Here is a 14,699-nt window from a genome sequence, read left to right as displayed (position 1 = left end):
TAGCACTATCATTATACACTTGGTTAGCACTTTCGCTATACACTTGATTAGCTCTATCACTATACAGTTGCTAGACACAATCATTATACACTAGCTGAACACTATCATTATAAACTTGCTCAGCACTATAATTATTCACTTGCTAAACACTATTCCAATACACTTGCTTAGCACTATCACTATACACTTGCTAAGCACTATCACTATACACATGCTTAGCACTATCATTATAAACGTTCTTGCCACTTTGGTTATACACTTGCTTCACACTATCACCATACACTTGCTTTGCACTGTCACTATACACTTGCTTAGAACTATCACGATACACTTGCTAAGCAATATCACTATACACTTGCTTAGCACTATCACTATACACTTGCTTATAACTATTACTATATACTTGCTAAGCACTTTCGCTATACACTTGCTTAGCACTATCACTATACACTTGCTAAGCACTATCACTATACACTTGCTTAGCACTATCATTATACACTTGGTTAGCACTTTCGCTATACACTTGCTTAGCACTATCACCATACACTTGGTTAGCACTGTCACTATACACTTGCTTAGAACTATCACTATACACTTGCTTAGCACTATAACTTTACACTTGGTATACACTCACTATACACTTGCTTAGCACTGTCACTATACACTTGCTTAGCACTGTCACTATACACTTGCAAGACATCATCACTATACACTTGCTACATACTCTCACTATACACTTGCTTAGCACCATCACTATACACTTGCTAGACACTATCACTATACACTTGCAAACACTATCATTAAATACTAGGTTAGCTGTATCACTATAGACTTTGTTTACACTATCACTTACAATGACTCAACAGTATCACTATACATTTGCTTTGCACTATGACTGTATATTCATTGGATTGGAAGGTAACGATATGCAGAAGGTAAAACTAACCCAAAATCAAAGTTGTGAAACGATTTTACTTTTTGATTTTTTTTTTGAGTTTGAGAAATGGTTTGTGTATTTGAGAATGGTTTTAGTGTTTGAGAAATGGTTTTAGTGTTTGAGGAATGGTTTTAGTGTTTAAGAAATGGTTTTAGTGTTTGAGGAATGGTTTTTGTGTATGAGAAATGGTGTTTAGTGTTTGAGAAATGGTTTTTGTGTTTGAGAAATGGTGTTTAGTGTTTGAGAAATGGTTTTTGTGTTTGAGAAATGTTTTTTGTATTTGAGAAATGGTTTCAGTATTTGTATATGCAGGAAGTGGGTGTGAGATTAACATTAGTTTCATTCATGAAACACACTCATAGGTCCTTTTAAAAGCATCATGCTGTAAGCAGAGTTTTTAGACATAATGTTTAATTATTGAAGGAGAGTGATTGGGAAAGAAGTTTATTTATCTCTAATTCTCTTTAAGGCATTATATATAACAGGGTTTGGTACTGAACAAAAGCAAGCAGCATGGAATTTGGAAGAAAATATTATACATTAATTGTTAATTCAACAAGACCTACTTAGAATATGTAGTATAAACTGACTCTAGCAAGAAAGTACAAATCTTACCTTGTGTTTGTGTGGCCCCTTTGGTTTTTCTGGAACAAACTGATTAAATATGTCCAGTCTCTGGTACTCATTCAGGATCTGTGTTGGCAACCTGAAACATCAACACTATCTGAGATCACTGACAATAGTGTATATAACATAAGGAACACGGTTTCATCTGGTTAATTAATCAGAGATGTCTACTTTTAAGGGCTTAAAAATGTGTCTCTTTTATATGGAATTAAAGTATACATTGTAGGAATCAGAATAGTACAATTAAGAATATGCTTCAAGGTGTGTGTGTACCTATTTTGTTTTACTTTGTTACTTTACTAAATGTAAACAATGCGCATATGAGTCATATCATCTATAGGTGCCAAAACAAATATTTCCGTTCCTTTAAAATTGTTACTACATTAAATTCACTTAACTTCAAATACAAGTCTTAAAAACAGTGACAAAAACAATCATCATCAACTGTCTGAGATCACCAACAACATTTACATTCTTATATTCTTATTTCATCAACAATTGAGATCATCAACAGTCTGGCATCAATAACAGGCTGTCATCATCAACAGTCAGTGGCCATCGACAGTTAGTGTACATCAACAGTTAGTGGACATCAACAGTCAGTTACCATCAACAATCAGTGACCATCAACAGTCAGTGACCATCAACAGTCAGTGGCCATCAACAGTTAGTGGACATCAACAGTCAGTTACCATCAACAATCAGTGACCATCAACAGTTAGTGGCCATCAACAGTCAGTGGCCATCAACAGTTAGTGGACATCAATAGTTAGTGGACATCAACAGTCAGTTACCATCAACAATCAGTGATCATCAACAGTCAGTGACCATCAACAGTCAGTGACCATCAACAGTCAGGGACCATCAACAGTCAGTGACAATCAACAGTCAGTGACCATCAACAGTTGGTGACCATCAACAGTCAGTGACCATCAACAATCAGTGATCATCAACAGTCAGTGACCATCAACAGTCAGTGATCATCAACAGTCAGTGATCATCAACAGTCAATGACCATCAACAGTCAGTGACCATCAACAGTCAGTGACCATCAACAGTCAATGACCATCAACAGTTGGTGACCATCAACAGTCAGTGACCATCAACAGTCAGTGACCATCAACAGTCTGTGACCATCAACAGTCAGTGACAATCAACAGTCAGTGATCGTCAACAGTCAGTAACCATCAACAGTCTGAGTCATCAACAGTCAGTAACCATCAATAGTCTGAGTCATCAACAGTCAGTAACCATCAACAGTCTGAGTCATCAACAGTCAGTAACCATCAACAGTCTGAGTCATCAACAGTCATTGACCATCAACAGTCTGAGTCATCAACAGTCAGTGACCATCAACAGTCAGTGACCATCAACAGTCAGTGACCATCAACAGTCAGTAACCATGAACAGTCAGAGTCACGAAAAGACAATTTATCATCTTTCGGAGATCATAAACAATTTACAATTTTAAAAATTCTGCTATCATAAACTAGTCTGAAAGCATTTGCAATCTATATCTACATGAAAACATATCTCTCCATTACTTTTGAGTTATCATATAATCATTTGAACTCTTTCAGTGCTGGAACCGAATTTTGAAGGCCTTTGCAAACAGTTTGGATTCAGATGAGACGCCACAGAAAGTGGTGTCTCATCAGGATCCAAACTGTTTGCTATTCTGATAGTATTCTTTGAAAAAAATCAAAGAAAATGCTAATTTTAGAAATTCAGCAGACGACATTTTAGCAGACGACAAATTTCCCAGCATGCAAAGGGTTAAATGGCCTTGCAGACAGACAGATACAACAGGAGAAACACTGTGCGTGACTAGACAGAACTAGTTGACATTTACTCTTCATAGTGAAGCATATGGGAATGATCCCCTGCCCAAAGAATAAAACAAAACACATACATCTCCATATAACTTTAATATTACAGGATGACATTTTTGTTTAAAAAGTTTCTTCACAGTAAATCACCTTATATGAAATAAACAATTTTAGCGCAGATACATTAATCATTGTTCTTCATTTAAAAATTGATGCCTATTGCACGATTGCTAACTGGTCCATGTTATATTTGTAAGCACTTAAATGAAATAAATTTCAAATGAATTATGACAGAGTACTTGCTAATTTTGGATATAATTTTGAAAACTGCATTATCATCACATAAACGTATTGATTGAGTGATATATCATTATCTAAACTAAATGAGGATTTGACATGTTTGTGTGTTGTTTTTTTAATTAAATTAATATCTTTATTTAATGTTTGCACTCAAGTGACATTTTTGTTGTACAATGTAGTTTGAAGGTATCAAAGAATAACAATATCAAAATAAATGTATGCATTCTGAACAAATTGTGACATATGATGTGTAATCTAAACAAGGACATACTGATTCAAAATGTAACTGATTGATCAACAATATCTAAGTAAATCTGACTTCACATAAGAAATAGAAACATACAAGTTGTCATCTTTTGAACTGACCTTAATGAGGTACTACCTTTGTCAGACATAAACATGTATAAGCATATTCATTTACACTACGTGAAAGCAAGTCCCTGTAAAATGTACCCTTGAACATAATTTCCACGAGAAGAGGTGGACTTTATCAGACAATAGATGTTTTTTTTGCAAATGATAAAATCCAAGTACTTATATATAAATAAGTGTTTGTCAGGAAAACTTGCTAAATGCATGTGCATATTGTCAAGGTCACTGTGGCGTCCCAATAAACCCTAGGAGGACAAAGGTTTGACCCCCATTGTGGGAGTGTTCTTTAGACCCCTAAAAAAAATCACAAAGTCCTGGTTATAGGGAACAAATTGAAGCAAGCGCATTTCAATTCTATAAAGGCTTACGATGTAATACAGCTTAAATATAAACAAGTTACAATTGAACAAAATTTAAGTACTGTTTCAGCTAGGCCTATGTGGACAAGCTTATCTGAGACAATAGGTACCATTTTTATAGAAGTTTTGATAAAAGGAAGTCTATTCTAAATGAAAATCCAATCTAGGCGGAAAACATTGAACAGAGTATGATCATACATATTTATTTTTTAGAACAATCTTGTAACACACATCCCCATTAGCTGATAGGTTAATAACAACCAAATGTACGCATATACTAACACATTTTGAATTATACATATCAGCTTATCAACTGATCAAAACTTCAATTCATTACAAATTCTTCTGGAATTTGTTTATTTAATCTTTCCACTAAATGCCAACTGTTTGACTGACAATCGGTTCAGGCTTAAAAGAAGATGGATGACAGTATGATGGAGATATTGTGTACAACAAGATATGCACAGGAGCTATTATGTCTACTTGTGAGACCTTTGTGTGTGAATATAGTGAAGTAAGTGCGGTCCTTCCACGCCTGAGGCTGCATTACGTACCGGAGTGTGTCCCAGCGCTCCTAGCTAATTAACTTATTACACCAACAAAACTCACATGTTTCCAGGAACGGAATAAAACCTGGGATGTATGTGAAGCGTGTGTACAAACCACTGTGCTAACTGAACAGCCCAACTATCGAAACCACTCAACCCTGCATAACTTTGTAGCGGACTAGGTAGCTCCTGACCAGACAGTTGAAATCTATACTCTTGGCTGGAGCTACAACAGACTTTGGTCTGGAGCTACAACAGACTCTGGGCCGGAGCTACAACAGACTCTGGGCTGGAGCTACTCAGACTCTGGGCTGGAGCTACAACAGACTCTGGGCCGGAGCTACAACAGACTCTGGGCTTGAGCTACAACAGACTCTGGGCTGGAGCTACAACAGACTCTGGGCTGGAGCTACAACAGACTCTGGGCTGGAGCTACAACAGACTCTGGGCCGGAGCTACAACAGACTCTGGGCCGGAGCTACAACAGACTCTGGGCTGGAGCTACAACAGACTCTGGGCTGGAGCTACAACAGACTCTGGGCTGGAGCTACTCAGACTCTGGGCTGGAGCTACTCAGACTCTGGGCTGGAGCTACTCAGACTTTGGGCTGGAGCTACAACAGACTCTGGGCTGGAGCTACAACAGACTCTGGGCTGGAGCTACTCAGACTCTGGGCTGGAGCTACAACAGACTCTGGGCTGGAGCCACTCAGACTCTGGGCTGGAGCTACAACAGACTCTGGGCTGGAGCTACTCAGACTCTGGGCTGGAGCTTCTCAGACTCTGGGCTGGAGCTACTCAGACTCTGACTTCGGAAATGTGACCTATTTTAATACCGGAATTCTGATAAAGTAGACCCATTTTGATACAAGTTTTTTGAAAAACTGGACCCATTTCAATACTAGAATTTGATAAAGTGGACACATTTTATACTAAAATTTTGATCTCTTATAAATACAGTATACTTATTGAATTTGCTATTATATGTTTATTTGTACCCATTTTGATACTGATACTTACAAATCTATATGTATTTATATACAAGCAAATTTCTGATTTCAATACCCATATCTATACTTAGATGCTCAAAACCATACCCATATCTGTAATTTTAGTCGCAAAAACACACCCCATATTTTCGGCACACCCCAATATACCCGTTTATAGGAAGTTACCCCCCCCCCCCAAGACCCTGCTACTCTGCATGTTCTTGTTGCACTCACTTTCTCAGCTCCACAGGCAGCTGCCCCTCCCCAGACGTGGGTGCCCCGTTACGTAGATGGGTGCAGAACCTCCGCACAGAGGGGTCGTAGTGATGCTGAAAGGGAATTAAAGAGCTCACATGTAGGATACATATGGGATCATGAATATGAGCTCACATGTAGGATACACATGGGATCATGAATATGAGCTCACATGTAGGATACACATGGGATCATGAATATGAGCTCACATGTAGGATACACATGGGATCATGAATAAGAGCTCATATGTAGGATACACATGGGATCATGAATATGAGCTCACATGTAGGATACACATGGGATCATGAATATGAGCTCACATGTAGGATACACATGGGATCATGAATATGAGCTCACATGTAGGATACACATGGGATCATGAATAGCTCACATGTAGGATACACATGGGATCATGAATATGAGCTCACATGTAGGATACACATGGGATCATGAATAAGAGCTCATATGTAGGATACACATGGGATCATGAATATGAGCTCATATGTAGGATACAAATGGGATCATGAATATGAGCTCACATGTAGGATACACATGGGATCATGAATAGCTCACATGTATGATACACATGGGATCATGAATATGAAATCACATGTAGGATACACATGGGATCATGAATAGCTCACATGTAGGATACACATAGGATCATGAATATGAGCTCACATGTAGGATACACATGGGATCATGAATAGCTCATATGTAGGATACACATAGGATCATGAATATGAGCTCACATGTAGGATACACATGGGATCATGAATAGCTCACATGTAGGATACACATGGGATCATGAATATGAGCTCACATGTAGGATACACATGGGATCATGAATAGCTCACATTTAGGATACACATGGGATCATGGATATGAGCTCACATGCAGGATACACATGGGATCATGAATAGCTCACATGTAGGATATACATGGGATCATGAATATGAGTCGTTCTCTGACAACACCGGGAACATTAATGTCTTAATGGGCTTAAAGGAAATGTCTTCCCAGCTTAAAGGAAATGTCTTCCCAGCTTAAAGGAAATGTCTTCCCAAAGCAGTCCACACAGGCTTATCATGGACGACACTTTTCGCCTACACTGGATTTTTGTTTAGAAGAAACTTCCTTTAAACAAAAGACTCCCACAATGAGGCTCATATTTTTCTGTGTTTGGATTGTTTTGTTAGGGGCAGAATAATAATTGTTTTATATTACCCCCACCCCCAAACAAGAGCTGTCACCATAGGATGACTTATGCCCCCTATAAACGCTTGGTAGAAGTTATGAGCTTTTTTTGAAACCTAAACGCAGATTTCGAAACCTAAACGCGGACCCTAAGTTCAAGGTCAAGGTCACAGGGGTCAAAATTGTGCGTATGGAAAGGCCTTGTCCATATACACATGGATGCCAAATATGAAACTGCTATCTGAAGCGACATAGAAGTTATGAGCATTTTTCGAAATCTAAACGCAAAGTGTGACGGACAGTCCGATCACTATATGCCCTCCTTCGGGGGCATAAAAATATCTTAGAATATCAAAATAAATCAGAAAGCCACATAATCTAGAGAGCGAACACCATGCTAAATCCTTGAAATGCACTAAGTGACCCCATGACCTAGTTTTTGACCCGGCATGACCCATATTTGAACTTGACCTAGATATTGTCTTGGTACAACTTCTGACCAAGTTTGGTAAAGATCAGATGAAAACTACTTCAATTAGAGAGCATACACCATGCTAAATCCTTGAAATGCATTAAGTGACCCTGTGACCTAGTTTTTGACCTAGCATGACCCATATTCAAACTTGACCTAGATATTGACTTGATACAACTTCTGACCAAGTTTGGTAAAGATCAGATGAAAACTACTACAATTAGAGAGCGGACACCATGCTGAATCCTTGAAATGCACTAAGTGACCCCATGACCTAGTTTTTACTTGACCTAGATATTGTCTGGATACAACTTCTGACCAAGTTTGGTAAAGATGGGATAAAAACTATTTGAATTAGAGAGCGGACACGAAAGTGTGACAGACAGACAGACAGACAGACTGACAGACAGACAGTGTGAAAACTATATACCCCCTTTTCTTCGAAAGGGGGCATACAAAAAAAAAAACAAAAAAAAAAACAACAACAACAAAACAAACTAGAGCTTTGTCACAGACGTGACGAATACCCCCACATGCTGCATTGACACATAATATTTTGCATGTCGTCTTCACAAAAAACAGCACACACCATGCTCAATTTTTAAAACGCACTAAGTGACCCCTTGACCTAGTTTTTGACCCAAAAAGGCCCATGTTCAAACTTGGCCTTAAGGTGATCTCCATAAAATTTCTGACCAAGTTTGGTGAAGATCGGATGTAAACTACTTGAATTAGAGAGCAGATACCATGCTGAATGTTAAAAAAGTGACCCAGTGCCCTAGTCTTAGGCCCGGAAAGGCCCATGTTCAAACTTGTCCTAGAGATCATTAAGATAAAACTTGTGACCAAGTTTGGTGAAGATTGGAGGGCCCATGTTCAAACATACGTCATCTAGATACAACTTGTGAACAAGTTTGGTGAAGATCGGATGAATACTACTTGAAATAGAAAGCGGACACCATGCTGAATGTTAAAAACGCACTAAGTGACCCGGTGACCTAGTTTTTGACCCGGCAGGGCCCATGTTCGAACTTGGCATAGACGTCATCTAGATACAACTCGGAAAAGGTTTGGTGAAGATCGGATGAAAACTACTTGAAATAGAGAGCGGACACCATGCTGAATGTTAAAAACGCAATAAGTGACCCTGTGACCTAGTTTTTGACCCGGCAGGGCCCATGTTTGAACTTGGCCTAGACATCATCTAGATACAACTTGTGAAAAAGTTTGGTGAAGATCGGATGAAAACTACTTGAAATAGAGAGCAGACACCATGCTGAATGTTAAAAACGCACTAAGTGACCCGGTGACCTAGTTTTTGACCCGGCAGGGCCCATGTTCGAACTTGGCCTAGACATCAGCTAGATACAACTTGTGAAAAAGTTTGGTGAAGATCGGATGAAAACTACTTGAAATAGAGAGCAGAGACCATGCTGAATGTTAAAAACTGAATTTTTAAAACGCACTAAGTGACCCGGTGACCTAGTTTTTGACCCGGCAGGGCCCATATTCGAACTTGGCCTAGACATCATCTAGATACAACTTGTGAACAAGTTTGGTGAAGATCGGATGAAAACTACTTGAAATAGAGAGTGGACACTTAATACGGACCGACCGACAGACAGACAAGCTCACTCTTATATACCCCCCTAAACTTCGTTTGTGGGGGTATAAAAACAACAACAACAAAACACTAAAAAATCTAACACGTTTGTCATTAAATTTTGTATCAAATATTTGTATATTAATTTAGTCGTCTATTTAGTGTCCTTTTTCTATAGAACGTTATATTTACAAAATGTTGATGGATGTTCTAAATATTAGTTAAGACTTTGAATCTTGCAGTTGAACATTTTGTCTACTAAATGAAATAATTCATGTAACTGACATTTATGCATAATTACTTTTTTCTTTTTCTTTTGGGACATACATTCTCTATCAAACAAGAGGGCCATGGTGGCCCTGGGTCGCTCACCTGAGTAGTATTAATGTTAAGCAAGGGTTGTTATCGTTGTTTTGTGAAAAGAAAGGGTTTCTTGTTTCGGCAGATATATACATTTATAACATGACCTACCGTACAGGAGTGAAATAACGTAATGCTCAATTTTGTTTATTACACGGGTGTTATTACACTAGTTATATAACTGTGAAATGACGTCATTTTTCTTCAGTTAAACTCTTTTACAATATGAATTAAAAGGTGAAAAGAGCATAAAATAAAGAGAAAATGTGTTGGCCATGTTATAAATAGAATCTTAGATTCGTGGTCATTTTGTATTGAATTTATTAAACTTGTCATCTAAATAAAGATAAAAACTCGGCAAGCCTCGTTTTTATCTTTGTTCAGATGACTCGTTTAATAAATTCAATACAAAACGACCAACTCATGCAAGATCCTATATGTATATGAGTAATATGAGGACAGTAATTTAATAATGAGCAATATGTTGAATTGTTATCATATATAAAAGGAGGTTATAAAAAAGACAAATGAGAATGAGAATAATGTACTAGAAATTCAACATTGATCTTCTTTTAAGGTACAGCCATCACTTGATATTTCTCATAGTAACAAATGTGTGCAAATATAGAACACACACACAAGACATTGGACAACTTATCATATCAAAACAACTGTTAAACTATTTGTAATTTAAATGCACAAAAATGTGGCATAAATACATTATTTTTGCAAAAACAGTTGCCAAAACAACTTTTTCTAACCAAACAGATTGTTTTGCTTCTTAAATATGTGATAAATTGTTGTTTTTTACTACTAAATTGTTCACATTTTTGACACAGTGTTTTTAAACAACTGGAATAATTTTCAGACTCACCTTGCAATGATATTTCCAATTAAAACTACAATAAAACCTGTTAAAATCACAAATCTTTCATAATCACACACAAACTACTGACTGACTGCAAACTGTAGGCCTAAAACGCTTCAAGTTGTTATCTATCTAATGAATGGTGTCCATTTGACATCAAGAAAGAAAATGAAATGCTTAAGTTAGGAAAGTTCATTTAAGAAGCACTCAAGATTCATAATCGTTATACCAATACTAATGTATTACTATTTTATATGTTCAACTGTATATTAGACACATCCAGTCATTATGGCAAATGTTATACATATACATATACTTGAAATGTTTAAAATTTATATTAAATACATAATGACATCATGTGATTATGCTATATTTGAACATGTTTTGTTTATAGAATATGCTAATATAAATATTGCATTCAAATTAAGTATATAATATGTATAATCCGGTACTGTGTCGATGCCTGATTTTGTGATTATGATTCGGATGTATAGTGTGTGCTCCTTCAAAATTCATGTTTAACCTTAATGATAGTAAATACATTCATGTATTAAAAAAAATTCATATGTAGCAAGATACTCTGTTAAAATGTGATTAAAAACAAGTTTCGTTCAATAGTTCATTCATTACTATTTTATAACATTTCTGCTAAATCACTTTCTATAATCATGTATTTTGTAATATTATTTTGTTTAACACTAGAAACTGTAAAGTTAATGTGTAATAAAATTATGTTCTGTTCTGTTTCTCAAACCTTTCAAGTTGTAATGGCTGTCTGCAGACATTTTTGATTGGATGGGGCCCAACCAGGGTGGGGGTGTGGGAGGGGTCTTCCGTCCCTATTTTTTAAATTTGGCACTATTTAAGGTGAATGTTAATGCTTAAAACAATTTATTTTGTAATATACATTTATGGAATATAACAAGTAAATCGGCAACATTGACGGCCATGTTTTTCAACAATCTGGAACCATTTAAGAACTCATCCGAGATATCATTAGAACAAATGTTCTGACCAAGTTTCATGAAGATTGGACGAAAAATAAGACTTGAAGAGTGTTAACAAGGTTTTACTATAGCCATATAAGGAAAACTGCCCTGGCCCCTGATGGCCATGTTTTTCAACTGACTGGAACCATTTTCGAACTCAGCTGAGATAGTATTGGGACAAATGTTCTGACAAAGTTTCATGAAGATTGAACAATAAATGTGACTACATGTACTAGATTGTTAACAAGCTTTTTCTTTTATTTAACCTAGTGACCTAGTTATTGACCTCACATGACCAAGTTTCGAACTCAACCAAGATATCATTGGGACAAATCTCCTGACCATGTTTCACATACATGCCAGAAATTTTCAGGTCCGAATCGGGACATTCCATTAAAAAATGTTGGGACATTTGACAAAAAAGCAGGACACATAGAACTATCAATCATGCCACCTTTACTGTAGTCAGTAATCAGTATATAACTAACAAAATCTCTTTATTTATGGCAAAAAATGACGAACAATGTGTTTCAGAATTTCATAAACACAAACGTTCTCTATTATGCGGAAGTAAACACACATGAGCACTATGCGGATGAATCAATGACGTGAAATTTCGGGGGCATCAAATTGGGACAGAATCATGTGTAATCGTTCAACGCGAGGTGCGCGCATGGAGCACTGTTTTTATTCAACCAATCATAAATGAACTCTAAATTTAGATTGATGCAAAATCATTATGTACAAATTATTTTCTGAAAATCAGTCGAAAACGAAAGTAAATTTATGCAAAACCAGGTCTTTAAATCAGGATATTGGGAAGGGGCCAGGGGCCTTTTAAATTGGGAATTTCATGCAAGATAACTGCTCATTTTTGGAAGACCACGTTTTAAAAAGTTTTTGAAACAGGGTCTTTTCATTGTGCAGAAGTATTAAAAGACACATTGTGGTGCATTCTTAATCATATTAGAGCTCATTGCTTTAAATTTGGGAGATGCCCAATATGTCTTAGTAAAAAAAAAATTTTTTTTTTTTTTTACAATTTGGGCAATTCCTCTATCAATTTTGGGAAAAAATGACCATATTTTGGATTGGGAATATATAAGGGTGAAAAGCCCTGAAAACATCAATGTGTATCAGTCAGCACTCAAATTGTTTGATGTACCAAATTGGTGTTTTGACAGGTTTTTAAGCCTCAGGTGGTATAATACACAGAATTCTGCGTAATAATATCTTTGGACTTGATTTGGGCCATGAAATACAAAAGCAGTCTGCTTTTATTTCACTACCATGCATCTATGGCTAGCAAATAGTGACCCCTATCACAAAAACACCATGGTGTGGAAGCGCAATAAAATCAATAATTTGCCGATAGATTGCTGATAAGGTGTCAAAAACAACACTGGATCACTTGAATAGTAGATATGGTTTGTTAATTGGGGACAATAAAGGGATTAGCAATGGTAATTTAAGCCAGACAGAGCTAGATTAGCGAATTTTATTGTGAACTTTTAGAAAATAGGTCGTTTTTTACGAATGTCGGGACAAATTGTGCCACATCAGGACGCCAGGACAAACACCTCAAAAGCAGGACTGTCTCGCCAAGATCTTGACGTCTGGCATGTATGAGTTTCATGAAGATCAGACAATAAACGCGGCTTCTATAGTTTTAACAAGGCAAACTTTTGACGACACAACATGGACAAAAGGCGATCCCAAAAGCTTACCATGAGCAAGTTGTGCTCAGGATAGCTAAAAATTAAGACAACTTTTTTGGTTAAAATAATGATTTCGCCAAATTTTCCAAATTGACATTAGCGAACATATGAAATTTTCTGAATGTTAAAAGTAGTGTAACTGACATTTTTTTAAATTTAAAGGAGAAGCAAAAAACTGCTTTATTCCAATCATTTTACATATGAAATAGTTCAATTTTCTGACTAGCATTATAATAAAATTTGAAAAACAAATAAAAACTCCAAATCAAGATGTCTTTTTTCAAACCATAATTAACTGACAAAGGAGCTTCACCATAATTTCAACGCTGAAATATTTTGAACTCGCAGAATAACAGAAGCGCACTTTATATATATATATATACTTAATTATGAAATATTGTTATCCTGAAAAATTTACCAAATGTCAGTTACACTTGTTATAACATTCAGTACACGATTTATTTATTATTTTTAATTCTTACTCAATCACTATCAGTTCTTTGGTTATTTTACAAACCTATTTGTATGCCACATATTAATTATGAGTAATTGATGAATGGAAAGTCAATCCAATCTGCTCATGTTGAGCTCTTGGTTTTTCAAAATGTCCATGGTCTGTTCTTGTGTCTTGTCAGCTTGGTTTAACAAGAAACTAACTCAGTGAGTTCATTACCCCTTGTTGCTAAAAAATTCATAAAAAATAGAATTTTCAAAGTAATCAATTAAAACAAAAAGAAAATGCTTTCTAATACCTTAAATATTATTCCTACAGGCATTTGACATCAATTATTTAAGTTTAAAAAAATCATTGGTTCATGCTACTAACTGTGCATATCATTTATGTCAGCGTTATGTAATAAACAGCGCATTTAGCATTTGGTTGTAAAAAAAAAAGGTAATAAACTGGTAATGCATATCAAGGAACCGTTGAAGTAAACTAGTTATGCATATCAAAGAACTGTTGTAGTAAACTGGTTATGCATATCAAGGAACTGTTGTAGTAAACTGGCTATGCATATCAAGGAACTGTTGTAGTAAACTAGTTATGCATATCAAGGAACTGTTGTAGTAAACTGGTTATGCATATCAAGGAACTGTTGTAGTAAACTGGCTATGCATATCAAGGAACTGTTGTAGTAAACTGGCTATGCATATCAAGGAACTGTTGTAGTAAACTAGCTATGTATATCAAGGAACTGTTGTAGTAAACTGGCTATGCATATCAAGGAACTGTTGTAGTAAACTGGTTATGCATATCAAGGAACTGTTTTAGTAAA

General features: G+C 36.2%; 1 protein-coding gene across 3 annotated transcripts in view; it reads right to left on the bottom strand.

Moving 5' to 3' along the window:
• The window catches only part of LOC127861108 (nucleolar complex protein 3 homolog), a 73,857-nt gene that overhangs the window by 3,426 nt on the left and 55,732 nt on the right, over positions 1-14,699 (bottom strand). For all 3 annotated transcript variants that reach the window (XM_052399483.1, XM_052399485.1, XM_052399486.1), the window contains exons 20-21: positions 6,195-6,289; positions 1,553-1,643 (exon numbers count right to left, since the gene is read on the bottom strand). In XM_052399483.1, the coding sequence (XP_052255443.1) occupies positions 1,553-1,643; positions 6,195-6,289 (186 nt within the window). The remainder of the gene's footprint in view (positions 1-1,552; positions 1,644-6,194; positions 6,290-14,699) is intronic.

Source organism: Dreissena polymorpha, chromosome 15, assembly GCF_020536995.1.
Source record: "Dreissena polymorpha isolate Duluth1 chromosome 15, UMN_Dpol_1.0, whole genome shotgun sequence".
In the NCBI taxonomy this organism is placed as follows: Eukaryota; Metazoa; Mollusca; class Bivalvia; order Myida; family Dreissenidae; genus Dreissena; species Dreissena polymorpha.
The sequence above is the reverse complement of the archived record's forward strand: the minus strand, read 5'-3'. Positions and strand labels throughout refer to the sequence as shown.